This window comes from Ovis canadensis, chromosome 15 (genome assembly GCF_042477335.2).
Source record: "Ovis canadensis isolate MfBH-ARS-UI-01 breed Bighorn chromosome 15, ARS-UI_OviCan_v2, whole genome shotgun sequence".
Lineage (NCBI taxonomy): Eukaryota > Metazoa > Chordata > Mammalia > Artiodactyla > Bovidae > Ovis > Ovis canadensis.
The window spans coordinates 53292739-53307489 of NC_091259.1; the positions used below are offsets into that span (position 1 = coordinate 53292739).

The 14751-nt window shown below is 42.9% G+C and overlaps 1 protein-coding gene across 2 annotated transcripts in view; it reads right to left on the reverse strand.

Annotated features, from left to right (window-relative positions):
* The window catches only part of SYT9 (synaptotagmin 9), a 210149-nt gene extending 196472 nt beyond the window's left edge, over positions 1-13677 (reverse strand). Inside the window, exon 1 of one of the 2 annotated variants that reach the window (XR_011249350.1) lies at positions 13217-13677. Coding sequence is in view for 1 of the 2 variants with exons in the window: in XM_069554537.1 (XP_069410638.1) it covers positions 13217-13361 (145 nt within the window). In the remaining variant the exon portion in view is untranslated. The remainder of the gene's footprint in view (positions 1-13216) is intronic. The other variant, XM_069554537.1, reaches the window with a different exon arrangement.
* Positions 13678-14751: the final 1074 nt, after the last annotated feature.

Sequence of the window (14751 nt, forward strand, 5' to 3'; positions counted from 1 at the left end):
TTGAATCTCAAAGCATGGATTTTTACTCTACAGGAATAGTCAAACTTACATATTATTGGCAAAAATGTGCTGACTGTAATGGTTTCTACTTTGATTAATAAAGATGTGTTCAAGCCTAGTTAGAATGATTTAAAATTCATGGTCCAAAACTGCAATTATATTTGCACATAATACTTTCCTAACTTAATAACTTTCCTCTTCCTGGCCAACTCCACCACAGTCCCACTGCCCCTGGCTAATACCTAAACATACCAAGCATGCACCTGCCTCAGGACCTTTCCACCTGCTATTCTGCTGCCTGGAATGTTCCTCCTCCTGATATGTGCACATCTTGCTCCCACATCTCTGGATTTTACTCATACATCAGTTTCTCAGTGATGCTATTTTAGTTCCCACACCTATTCTCTTTCCATGCTTTATTTTTCTCCTTAGCACTATCAGTAGCTAACATACTCTGTAATTAGCTTATTTACATAATATTTTTCTCTAGTCAACCTGTAAATTTCATAAGGTAAGCTTTTTATATTCTGTTTGATTCCCTAGTGTATGTACAATACTGTATCAAGGTACCTAGGTGTGTACAATACCTCGAATAGAGCTTTGTACTTGGGAGAGGTTCAATAAACGTTTGATGAGTAAGTGAATGGCATTTCTAATCATAATCTCTGCAATCAACCTTCATCCTGCCTCCAGAGTCATCTCATCAGGGGACAAATCTGCTCACCTCAGTTTTCAGCTTAAAACTCTTCATTTGGTCTGCAGTGCTATAGCTAATGCAAACTGAAATGTCTTCAGTAGCCAGGCATATCCCCTAAACGTGATAAATAAAGTGTGTGGCACAGGGGAGGTGGGGCGGACACGAAAAGTGGAAAAGTGTAGGACCTGCCTAAGGGCATTCATTTCATTTAAAGAACTGTACTGGCCTCTTGGCAGCCCCTGTATATAGAATAAACCACCATCTCCACAGCATGGTTTGGTAGGCACTAGGCTTGCCATGCTTGCTCCCTTCATGGCCCTATAACATCAGAGAAAACAGACTGTGCATATCCTCAAACTGAATGACTGCAATGCAACTGAACACACTGCTTTTTCATTATTAAATAAACAGGCAAGGAAGCAAGATGTTACTGTTGGCGCAGTCTGAAATTTTATCTGAAATCCAGATGTTTGAACCAGATGACTACACTTGCTAAAGGCAGTTTTTACAACTAGATGAGGTAATTACACTTGAGTTTCAGGGTGACACACTTGGGGATCTGAATAGGTAATCACCCATGCAGTGATTCTAATCTGTTAGGACCTTAACTCAGTAAGGAAGAACATCACCAGCAACGTCAGGTTTTTTCCCATGAGAACCAGGAAGACTTGAGAAGTGCATCCACAGAACTTGCCCCATCCTCAAATCTCCAAACTACTTTGCTGAGAATGGATCCTTTGGGCTCATCACTCTAAACTGTACTTCTTTCAAGATACCTGCATCAGAGTATTCCAGCCCAAGTCCTCTGTGGGACTTTGACAATGGCAAACAAGGACTTCCATGATCTGACAACTAGTGTTTACTAGAGCAGGCTCAACTCTTAACATTCTCAATACATGCTTCACTGACTATTACCAAAGACCCGTTCTCTCTCATCCTATAATGTTTGTGAATTTCTCAAATGTCTTTCTCCTGTACACATTCCAGGCAAAGTGCTCCACCCAAGAATCAACTTCTCCAGGAGTTCTCTATAGACCCACTGAATAATTATTTCTCTCTTTTCCCACACTGTATCCAGTACATGTCTCCCTTGTGATCTTTATTAATTGCAATTATTGCTTTATCTCAGTTCCATAGGGGCAGTAATTACGGCTAATGTATTTTCAAATCAGTGATACCCAACCTAGTACCTGGCACTTTGTGTTAGTTGCTCAGTCGTGTCCAACACTTTGCAACCCTATGGATTGTAGCCTGTCAGGCTCCTCTGTCCATGGGATTCTCCAGGCAAGAATACTGGAGGGGTTGCCATTTCCTTCTCCAGCGGATCTTCCAGACCTAGGGACAGAACCCAGCTCTTCTGCATCGCAGGCAGATTCCTTGCCATCTGAGCCACCAGGAAAGCCCACCTGGCACTTAACAGGCACTCAATGGACGGTTTTTTTTTTTAATTTAACTTAATTATAATTAGAAGAATGATCAGATCTTGTGGCTACAGTCCTAGGGGAAGACTGAACAGGGGGAAGGAAAAAGAGATTCAAGTTACATAACAATTTTTTTCATACCTCACATAAATAAAGGCACTTTGCATGGAAAGAATGTTACAAAGAATTTCTATTTCTTGATGGACTCCTAACATTTTAAAAGGCAGTCTAGTGGAATAGATTGAGTATAGACAGACAACCTGAGTACACTGACGATACACTGCTCCTTCTATAAGCTAATTTGACAGAATATTTATCATCCAACTAATGCAAATTGGTAAGAAATACATTAAGAGTCTCAAAATATATATTTATACCTGGTAGAGAATAAGCACACAAAATTCTCATAACAGAAAACTTAAACTGGTTTAAAATATTAAAAACATTCAATACTACCAACAAAAATATTCAAGTTGAAACAACAACCAGGTAGGCACTCAAAACATGTTGAATTAGCCACCTTTTGTCACATTATACCTCCTAATGGTAGTATACTGACTGTTGACATGTAGCAGTGCTAACTGGCCCAGATATGCTGGAAAGCAATTGGAATCCATCGGTGATGATTAATTATTAAGAAATTTTCTTAAAGGAGAGTGGGATACTATAGATACAAAATATTATTTATAGAAAGGAAAAATCAGATGCTAGAAATAACCCCAAAGAAAGGTTAAGTAAAAACAGTTATCTACCTTTTGGAATATATGTATATATTCATCACAATAATTACATGATAATGATTGTTCATCATTGAAAAATTATAAAAATAGTAGTAACAATGGCTAATATTTACTGAGCACTTACTATGTGCCTGATACTATGATAAGTATTTCACATGTAATAAGAGATAGATACTAACGTAGGGTTGCTATATTTAGCAAATAAAAATGTAAGATGCCCAATTTGATTTGAATCTCAGATAAACAATGGATACTTGCTATTTATATGAAATTCACATTTGAATTTGAATAATTTGAATACTTTGGCATCTTGTATTTTGCTTGGGTAATAGCACACCACTTTATTCACAAGCAGACTAAGACACAGGGACTGAATAACTTTACAGGGTCATACAGCTAATAAGTGGTGATAAAATCCTAAGTTTACAAAAAAGTAAAATAGTAAATTTTGTCTATGAATGATTACAGGCTTACCTCATTTTGTTGTGCTTCTCTTTATTGCACTTCACAGACACTGCATTTTTAAAAAAATAAATTGAAGGTTTGTGTCAACCTCATATCAAGCAAGCCTATCAGCCCATTTTTCCAACAACACTTGCTCACTTCATGTCTCTCTGTCATATTTTGATAATTCTCCCAATATTTCATACTTTTTCATTATTATTATACTTGTTTTGGTGATCTTTGAGGTTACTACTACAAAAAATATGACTCATTGGAGGCTCAGAAGATGGTTAGCATCTTTTAGCAATGAAGTATTTTTAAATTATGTACTTTTTAAAGACATAGTGCTATTGTACACTGAAGAAATCACAGAATGGTGTAAACATAACCTTTATAGATACTGAGAAACTAAAAAATTCATTTTACTGTACTGATCTGGAATCAAACCCACAACATTCAGTTCAGTCGTTCAGTTGTGCCCGACTCTTTGTGACCCCCATGGACCGCAGCACACCAGGTTTCCCTGTCCATCACCAACTCCCGAAGCCTACTCAAACTCATGTCCTCCGAGTCAATGATGCCATCCAACCATCTCATTCTCTGTCATCTCCTTTTCCTCCCACCTTCAATCTTTCCCAGCATCAGAGTCTTTTCCAGTGATCAGTTCTTCCCATCAGATGGCCAAAGTTTTGGAGCTTCAGCTTCAGTCCTTCCAATGAATATTCAGGACTGATTTCCTTTAGGAGGGACTGGTTGGATCTCCTTGCAGTCCAAGGGACTCTCAAGAGTCTTCTCCAGTGCCACAGTTCAAAAGCATCAATTCTTTGGCACTCAGCTTTCTTTAGAGTCCAATTCTCACATCCATACATGACTACTGGAAAAACCATAGCTTTGACTAGGGGGATCTTTGTTGGTAAAGTAATATCTCTGCTTCTTATTATGCTGTCTAGGTTGGTCAGAGCTTTTCTTCCAAGGAGCAAACACCTTTTAATTTCATGGCAGCAGTCACTATTTGCAGTGATTCTGGAGCCCAGAAAAATAAAGTCTCTTCCTGTTTCCATTGTTTTCCCATCTATTTGCCATGAAGGGATGGGACCGGATGCCATGATCTTCGTTTTCTGAATGTTGAGCTTTAAGCTAACTTTTTCACTATCCTCTTTCACTTTCATCAAGAGGCTCTTTAGTTCTTCTTTGCTTTCTGCCATAAGAGTGGTGTCATCTGTATATCTGAGGTTATTGATATTTCTCCCGGCCATCTTGATTCCAGCTTGTGCTTCTTCCAGCCCAGCATTTGGCATGATGTACTCTGTATAGAAGGTAAATAAGCAGGGTGACAATATACAGCCTGACGTACTCCTTTCCTGATATGGAACCAGTCTATTGTTCCATGTCCAGTTCTAGCTGTTGCTTCTTGATTTGCATACGGGAGGTATGGTCAGGTGTAGGTCACAGGAGGCAGGTCAGGTGGTCTGGTATTCCCATCTCTTTAAGAATTTCCCACAGTTTATTGTGATCCACACAATCAAAGGCTTTGGCGTAGTCAATAAAGCAAAAGTAGACTTTTTCTGGAACTCTCTTGCTTTTTTGATGATCCAGCAGCTGAGGGGAAGCATAGACAGGTGATACTACTACCACCAAATCCATTTACTGAGCATCCACTTGAGCACTTACTCTGGGTGCTGTGCTGTAACAGCCCTCCACTCCCATTTTATACATGGATCGAATCTGGGTCTCCTGCACTGCAGGCAGATTCCTTACCAACTGAACCACCAGGGAAGTCCCGAACAATGTGAAGAATTAAATATTTTGCTCAAGGTCATAAAACTAGTAAGGACAGGACCAGATTCTGATTCCAAAGCTCTTGCTTAGTCCACTTTGTCATCTTTATTTCCTGAGTGAGATTTTTTTCTTTTGAATGCAGTTCTATCAGTGTTGGTATAAACGTTGCTGTGTGATAAAAATACATGCATGAGGAATATTTCAAGACCTGCAGAACCTACTTGTTGGAGTTTGCCTGGGTTTAAAGCCATACTTTGAGCTAGTTCAACGAAACACTTGAAGTGGTAAACATTTATGGCTCAAATGTGATTTCATTTAGAAAGCAGAAATACAGACTCCAGAGTTGTCTTTTGGAAAGTGAGACTGCTCTCCCACTGGTGCCTCTCATTAAGCTCCTCCCTTTCCCTGGAACTTATTAGTTTCCTCAAGTAAGTCACTTAGGAAGGGATTCTGATATATGTATTTTTAAGCCAACCATATGAGAAAATCCACATGCACACACAAACACGAAAGTGCCAGTATGCTTTTAAGGTGAAAGCAAGGCCCATGTTCTATACATAACAGGGATGGGTGATTTCCCTTAGGTGTCAGCTTAAGTTTTCCTTGAAAGTTTAGCCTACATAAAAAGTTTGTACTTTGTTTATTCTGAAAGAGGTGGCTGGCCACAAGGCTGCCTATGATGCTTTTACCAGAATTTGCTTTTGTTTTTCCCTCTTGAAAATTACCTCATGACTAAAGCACTCACTGATCCATGTAGAAGAATCCCACGGAGATGAAAACACACTTGTTTAAATAAAATATTTATGAAGAAGCCCTAAAATGTCACTGAAGTAAATGCAAATTAAATCTTCACAGATTGTGCATCCAATATGCCACTCATTCCTTATAAGACTCTCCAGTTCCTGATTGCAATTAACATTAATTTTTAAAAATTAATCCCATTGTGCATAATCACACCAATGTCTATTCATAAAAATTCAGTGTTTTAAGGCTGATTTTTCTCTTGACTTTCTTTGAAAATCTGAATTAAGGTTACTATTTAATCTCAGTGATTATTTTGGAAATTTTTCCTTATGAACTATATTTAATTATTATTCTACATGTACATCTTTTAATAAGTTACTTCACTCTAAATAAATGTAAGGTGACATTAATTAATGACAGTTCCACTTCCTGGCCTTTTAATAATTTGGACATGATTTTCTCAATTTGTTCTTTTTTCCCCTACACTGAGTGAATATAATGGATTCTCATGATATTTTTAAAGAGTCCTCAAAATAAAAATTGGGGGTAATACTGTCAAAAGAAATTTAAGAATCAGTTAGTTGATTTGGGTGGTAACTGTACAAGGTAACAGTCAAAGTGCCTGCCTTGATACCATCTTTCCTAATTTTGCAAAAATGAAATATGAGTTGAGCTGAGAAGGGTTGCTGCTGCTGCTAAGTCACTTCAGTCGTGTTCGACTCTGCGCGACCCCATAGACGGCAGCCCACCAGGCTCCCCTGTCCCTGGGATTCTCCAGGCAAGAACAGTGGAGTGGGTTGCCATTTCCTTCTCCAATGCACGAAAGTGAGAAGTGAAAGGGAAGTCGCTCAGTCGTGTCCAACTCTTCGTGACCCCATGGACTGCAGCTTACCAGGCTCCTCCTTCCACGGGATTTTCCAGGCAAGAGTACTTGAGTGGGTTGCCATTTCCTTCTCCATGAGAAGGGTTAGGTGGGTTCATTCTTCACTTATTGGTCTCACTCAACAGTTATCTTCCACCTGGTGCACATTAGAACCAACTGAAAAACATATATAAAAATACACCAATACTAGGTCCCACCACCAGAGATTCCAATTTAATTGGTCACGGTAGAGCTAAGTCATTGATAGTTTCTTTATTGTTGTTTGTCTGTTAGAGCTCCCTAAGTGTTTCTAACATGCAACTAAGGTTGAAAATCAATCTAGAAAACCAGTCTAGAAAAAAGCATCTCCTAAGTAGGGTTAACATCCACCTAGAGAGAGGGATCATCAGTGACATGCCATAAAGATCTACTTCACACCCTGATCAGGTGAACAATCTCTGGTGTTAGTCGCTCAGTTGTGTCCAACTCTGTGACCCCATGGACTTTAGCCCACCAGGCTCCTCTGTCCATGGAATTCTCCAGGCAAGAGTACTAGAGTGGATAGCCATTCCCTTTTCCAGGGGATCTTCCCAACCCAGGGACTGAACCTGGGTCTAAATGCAAACAGATTCTTAACCCTCTGAGCCAACAGGGAAGCCCCCAAACATTCTCAAGTTCACCAGAAAAATTTAAAAAAAAAACACAAAAACCCTAGAAATACAAAGCTGGAATATCAATGGAAAACTTGTATCATGAATAAAAGAATTCATGACCAAGATACTGAGTGATGTCCATCAACAGATGAATGGATAAAGAAGATGTGGTGTGTACACACACACACATTATGAAATACTATACACACACACACACACACACACACACATGTTATGAAATACTACTCAGCCAGGAAAAAGAATGAAATAATGCCATTTGCCGCAACATGGATAGACCTAGAGAATATTACACTAAGTAAGTCAGAAAGACAAATATCATATGATATGATATCACACATAAGACAAATATCACTTATATGTGGAATTTTTTAAGAAATTCTAAAAAGATACAAATGAACTTATTTACAAAACAGAAACTGACTCAGACTCACACAGAAAATGAACTTATGGTAACTAAAGAGGGAGGAATAAATTAGGAGTTTGGGATTAACAGATATACACTATTATATGTAAAAATAAATAAACACAAGGACCTACTATATAGCCCAAGGAACTATAATCAATATAACAACTAAAATATAAAAAAATTGGAGAAGAAGATATGTGTGTGTGTGTGTATAAAACTGAATTACTTTGCTACATACCTAAAACTAACTTAACATTGTAAATCAACTACACTTTAATTTTAAAAAGTAAAAGTAAAAATACTGAGCAAAATCTTTATAACTACATAGAATTTAACCTACAGTTAGAGATTAAATCCATTATAGAAAAACAGAATAAAGACATTTAAATGAAAAAAATAACCTAGGAAATTTTCATTGACAGTAACTCCCAGATACTTAGAATATGTGATGTGTTTACCTAGAAGCTACTCAGACTTAGACTTGACTCTCTGTTTCTTTCAAAGGAACCCATGGCTCTGGGCTAGTTTAGCTCTCTGCACTTCAATTTATTCACGTATACAATCTCTTTTAGCAACGATTCTCAAATTTTAATGTGCCTATGAATTACCTGAGGATCCTGTTAAGACACAGATTCACATCAGTAGGTCTGGAGGGGAGCCTGAAAGTCTGCATTTCTAACAAGCTCCCAGATGCTGCTGATGCTGCTGGTACACAGCTGAACACTTTGAGCAGCAAGGTCTTAGAAGACGTTATGAGGATTAAATGAAATGACCTACATAAAGTGCTTGGCACAGATGTGGTTGGCATCCTTCAGAAGAACAGACTTACAAAGAAAATTATAAAACATGGTTAAAACCTAGAAATGACTTGATTCAACCCTCTTTTCTTTTCCAGATGTGGAAATAGGATGAGAAAAGTTACAATCACTACCCCCAACAGCCAAATGGAGAAGAGATGAATTCTTTTTTGACTGAAATAAGTATAATCAAGATCAATGAGTGGAAGTTAAACAGAGCTTTTCATTCCATGCAAGAAAAGATCTTTTAGTAATAACTGCTCTCCTACATCAACTGGCCCTCTTGAGGAAATAAGAGTGAAGTCCCCAGTTACAAAGTATGAGCACTGACCAGTTGATAACATCAAAGAAGACTTTCATGCCTCAGGTCACTGTGGAACTAACTAAAAGATATTGCATATATAATAGGTACAAAAAATCTTTAGTAAACAAAAAATTTTAATAAAAACTTCCTTATTTTCCTTCCAACTCTGCTCCTCCTAAAGTCTTGCAAGTAAATGGAGCTGCTTAGGTAAAAAAGCCTTGGTGTCATCCTTCAGTTCAGTTCAGTTGCTCAGTCGTGTCCGACTCTTTGCGACCCCATGAATCGCAGCACACCAGGCCTCCCTGTTCATCACCAACTCCCAGAGTTCACTTAGACTCACGTCCATCGAGTCCGTGATGCCATCCAGCCATCTCATCCTCGGCGGTCCCCTTCTCCTCACGCCTCCAATCCCTCCCAGCATCAGAGTCTTTTCCAATGAGTCAACTCTTCACATGAGGTGGCCAAAGTACTGGAGTTTCAGCTTTAGCATCATTCCTTCCAAAGAAATCCCAGGGCTGATCTCCTTCAGAATGGACTGGTTGGATCTCCTGGCAGTACAAGGGACTCTCAAGAGTCTTCTCCAACACCACAGTTCAAAAGCATTAATTCTTCGGCACTCAGCTTTCTACACAGTCCAGCTCTCACACCCATACATGACCACAGGAAGAACCATAGCCTTGACTAGACGCACCTTAGTCAGCAAAATAATGTCTCTGCTTTTGAATATACTGTCTAGGTTGGTCATAACTTTTCTTCCAAGGAGTCAGCGTCTTCTAATTTCATGGCTGCAGTCACCATCTGCAGTGATTTTGGAGCCCCCCAAAATAAAGTCTGACACTGTTTCCACTGTTTCCCCATCTATTTCCCATGAAGTGATGGGACCGGATGCCATGATCTTCGTTTTCTGAATGTTGAGCTTTAAGCCAACTTTTTCACTCTCCTCTTTCACTTTCATCAAGAGTCTCTTTAGCTCCCCTTCACTTTCTGCCATAAGGGTGGTGTTTATTTCACTTCTCACATCCATTCCATCAACAAATCTGAGCACTGTATCTTCAAACTGTGCCCACTATCCCCTTTGTCTGGATTACTAGAATAGCCTGCTAGCAAATTTCCCTATCTTTTTCCCTTGATCTTCAACAGTATTTTCTCAACACAGCAGCCAAAGGGTTGCCACTTCTCTGTTCAATCCCTTCTCATTCAGAGTAAAAACCAAAGCCGTTATAATGGTTTAGAAGATCCTACGTGAGCTTCCCCCTCCATTAACCATTAATCATATTTCTTGTCATTCTTTATCTTATTTGCTCTGTGCCAGCTACCCATGAACTCAACTATTCCTTAAATAACATCAAGGACACTTCTATCTCAGGACCATTGCACTGCCTCTTCTCTCTGCTGTGAAGGCTATTCTCTGAAATTCACAAGTTAATGCCTAGCATTGCCAATATATGAAAACAACATAATGACACCTAACAGGATTCTAATTGCTCTTCATGGAAAAATGCTCACCCTCAGCTTAAAGACCCACACTTTACTTTCCATAGTTGGTACAGATGAAGGACTGGATGAGGCACTCAAGTTTCAATTTATTACTTAGCCTCTTTTTTTTTTTTTTAATCACATTTTCACTAAATTCTCTCTTAACACCAAGTTAGGGAAGACTAGGGTTGTACTCCCACATCAGAGCACTGCAGTCACCTAGGCAAAGAATAACCTTTCTGATGGCCCACTGGTCTGTGACCCAGGCTTATCCCATCTCTGGAAAAATGAACAAACATACTACATGCAGTGTCATTCTGCTATCCACAGGGAATTATATGTCTTTTCTCCTTTCAAAGCCAAAGTTCCTCAGTTGAGCTTAAGAAAACCTAATTACCATTGGGTAGCCAGGGACAGACAATGGGCAGAAAAAGCTGAAACATGGCATTCAAGTGGGCTCCTTTACAGAAAAGGAAGTTACCCACTGAGATGACCTGCTCTAGGGACCCACGTACCAGCACTGCTGCTGTACGTAGTTGCTCTGGTTCCCACTACACAGCAGCATAGGTACCATTCAGAGCATTGGGCAGTGCACCTACTCCAGCCACTCAGCGTTAAGGCTCAGAAATGAAAGGAACTCTTGACTTGGACAACCAAACAGCTTTAAAGGGATGGAGATAAATGCATTTGATGTAAGAATTAATGTGGGTAAAGAAAGGTGGGGAGTGAAGAGAGATTCTGGCCTGAGCTGAAGGGCCCTGGAAGAGAGGGTGTACCTTGGATAGGGGCTTCAGTCTCAGTTCCTCTTATCTTGCGCTCACAGTCCACCTCCCCAGCCTACCTCATGAACAGGCTACTTCCTGACCATAAACCAAAGATCCAGAGGGTCACCAGGCTATCTCAAAACTGCTGTACCCTAATTTAAGATAACAGGGCAGTGCTTTCAGGAACTCAAAGAATAGTATGGCATACTCTATATCACTGGCTATTTCTCAGCCAAGGACTCAGACGTGACTTTTGTAAGGGCTTCTGAGTGCAGGGGCTAAGGAAAAAACCTAAGAACATGGGATCTAGCTTATAGATTAAAAGGAGCAGAGGCACAAAAATCAGACAAAAAGATGTGGCATGTTAAACATTCAACTCAGCGAGAAGCCTCATCCATCTTCTCCGGTAAATCCACAGAGGACTGCTTATGCGTGCTAATGTTGGGGACTCCTGGCCCAGGCACAGGCAAAGAAGTGACACGTTTCAACACTAACACTCGCTTTGGATGAAGCAAGTAAGATAATTTCCTTGTTTCTCCTGCTAAGGAAAGAAGTTTTCCCGCAATGAGGACATCATCCCAGGCCCCCTGTTCATGAATGAAGTGCTGCCATTTCCTGTCTGCAGTCTGGGTAGCACATTCAGTCCAGCAAGGAGCCACACAAAAGCTGGGCATTAAACCCCTAGGGAAATAATATGAACTCAACAGCCTTTCTTGACTTAATTCTCCACTTTGAAGTAACACATTAGTGACCATCCCATACACTTAATTAATATAAGCACAGGCAAAGGGAAACAATCTATTTTTTTCTTGTGTTTTTTTTTTTTTTAAAGCCTTTGAGTAGAAAAAATCTGATATAAACTTTTAATAGATAACTTCTCTTCATCCCACAGACCTATCTTGGATATATTATCAAGGAAATGCTATTTAAGTCAGGCTCAGGGTAGACCTCTTTATGAATCAAATAATTCTCTAACTTACCCTTGGGTAAATGGATTTTTATGTAATGGATTGGCTTAAAATGAGGAAAATTCATACTAGATAATTTGCACACCAATAGCTCATTTCAAGTATTTTATACACAGGAATATTAGGGACCATTTTCTTATTCCATCTTTAACAACCTAACTACATTATACTTTTTTTTTCTTTTCTTTTTTTTTTTTTAGTACTGAGGTTGAGAGACTATTTGAGAAAATGACTCCTCAAGGCGAGAAGAATCTCAAGTAAATAGTCGGAAGGAATATGTTTTCCAATAAACGGCAGTGGATGAGAAGATGCGAGAGACCCAGGACCCTTGGGGAAAAGCCAACGGCTCCAACTAAAACTTCCTCTTCCAACCTTAATTGATCAAAGGCCAAAATAAATGAACTTTCCAAAGTTAGGAGCTTCGGAAACTTTCATTAAGAATAACTGTAGGTGCACAAGGCATGACCCGTGAGCCCCTCGACCTCCGTGTGCCCGGCAGCGGGAGCTGGGCGAGCCGGGCGCCCAGGCCCAGGCCGCCTCCACGCGGAGAGACCTGGAGGGAATGGGTTCAGGCCCGGCTGCCCGGGACCTGGAGCTCCCAGCCCCCGGCCCAGCGCCGGCTCCCGCCCCGCCCTTCTTACCCCAGACTGAGGAAAGGAAATAGACGCTCCAGGGGGAGGGTGAGAGGCGCCCGGTGGGATTCAGCCACAGCCCGGGGCCGTCCCCAACTCCCAACTTGCCAGAGTTTCCTCTGGCCTCGTCCCCCTTCCCTATACTCGCGAGGCCGCCGCGGCCTCTCCTCGCCCGGAGCGCAGAGCCGGGGAAGTGGCGCGCGGGGTTCCGAGCTCGGGAGCCGCCCTCAAGAGCCCCGGTGACCCGAGCGCAGGTGACGGGCGTGGTCCCTCCAACCCCGCAACAACCCACCCAGACTCGGCCTCCACGCAGCAGCCTCCGCCGGGGTTCCTGCCCGGGTCCAGCATCAGGCCACGGTGCGCTAGTTCCTGGTCCCCTCCCCTAGCTGGGTGGTCACCCGCCCTCCTCCCTCCAGTCCACCTCGCTCTCCTGCTTCAGGCCCTGGCGCGGCCCCAACTCCCAGCCCAGGGCCCTGGGGTCGCGCCGGGCAGCGGCGGCGGCACTCACCTGGGTCGCGGAGCCGGGGTCTGGTGCGGTCCCGCAGGTGGTAGATGAAATCCTGGCAGCTGTCGTGCTCCAGGGCCCCGCGGGCACAGAGCTCGGCCAGCAGCTGCAGCGCCTGGTGACAGAGCGCGTCCCTGGCCCCGGGCATCGCCCCCCCGCATCCTCGGACCGAGCAGGGCAGGCGGGCGCGGGAGACAACCCTCCGCCTGCCAGCTCAGAGCCGCCGCCTCCGGGCCGTCCGCGCTCGCCGCCAGGGATCCGCGGAGAAACCGCCCGAGCCCGAGCCCCAGCCCCAGCCGACCCGGCCTCCCACCGGTTGCATGCAGCTCTCGGCCAGCCGGTCGGTCGGGCTTTCTCTCTCTCCCGCCTGGCCCCTCCGTCCCTCCCTCGGCACCGAGGAGAGGCGGCGCCGCACAGCCCAGCGCGCCTCTCTCCTAGCGCTCCGCCCGCCACTCGCGGCCGCCGGGGGGCGGGGCGGGTCAGGGGTGCGTGCCGCCGGGTAGAATCCGGGCGGCCCCGGCCTGGGCGCCTGCGAGGGGCGGGGGCGCTCGCGGGTTCCTAGAGGAGCGCGGGACTCGGCTCGGGACCTCGTGCTCAGAGCGACCGCGCCCAGGTTTGGAGCTTGTAAGCGAGTGCGCGCTCCGTCCCGAGGCAAACCCACACCCTCTCCCATCGCCCCTCGCCTCGGGAGTCCAAAGCACGTTCCTGGATGCTTTGCGCGAAAAGGTGAAGTGTGAACCACACCTGCCCCATCTGGAGAATGGAGTCCCGGCTTTGAACTTGAAAAACGCCGTCTGGGCATAAACCATGGGCCTAAGGATGCTAGACGCCCAAATGCGGGGTTTGGGGCCGAGATTCACAACAAAGGAGAGGTTCCTTAAGCGCAGGACCTTTTCGGACCACCTTGGTGATTCCAAAAAGGTGAAGGCTCTCAAATCAGAAATAAGGGGAAATAAATGGCTCCTGAGAAAGACGCTGGGACTTAGCTGCAGCTTCGAAGATCCTGGTCGGTTTTCTAAGCAACTGAATGGAAATCTGAGGATTACCAATGATTCTCCAGCACCCACCGAGGAAGAGTATCAGAGAATCTGGGATGTTTGGAAGGGAACACAGGGCACCTCTCATACACCAACCTCTTCAACCTTTCAGGCAATAAACCTAGAAATAACCAGGGGATACTGAGGGTGTGTGTGTGTGTGTGTGTGTGTGTGTGTGAGAGAGAGAGAGAGAGAGAGAGAGAGGTCTTTTAGCTATATAATCTAACTCCCTTGAATACTGAGCTCCTGTGTGTGTGACAAATCTTTAGCTACATAATCTCATTTAATTCCCTTGATAGCCCAACAAAGTCTGCATAACTATTACGCTTATTTTTACCAATGACAAACCTGAGACTCAGGAAGTTAGTACCTGCCCAAGTTCATACATGGGGAGGCAGGGTAATTTTGACCTTCTTTTTCTTTGCCTTTACTTAACACTAGTGTTCTACTCTAAAGAAGAGTAGAATCTGTACAACTGATACTCTCAGCCATAAGGCTGTG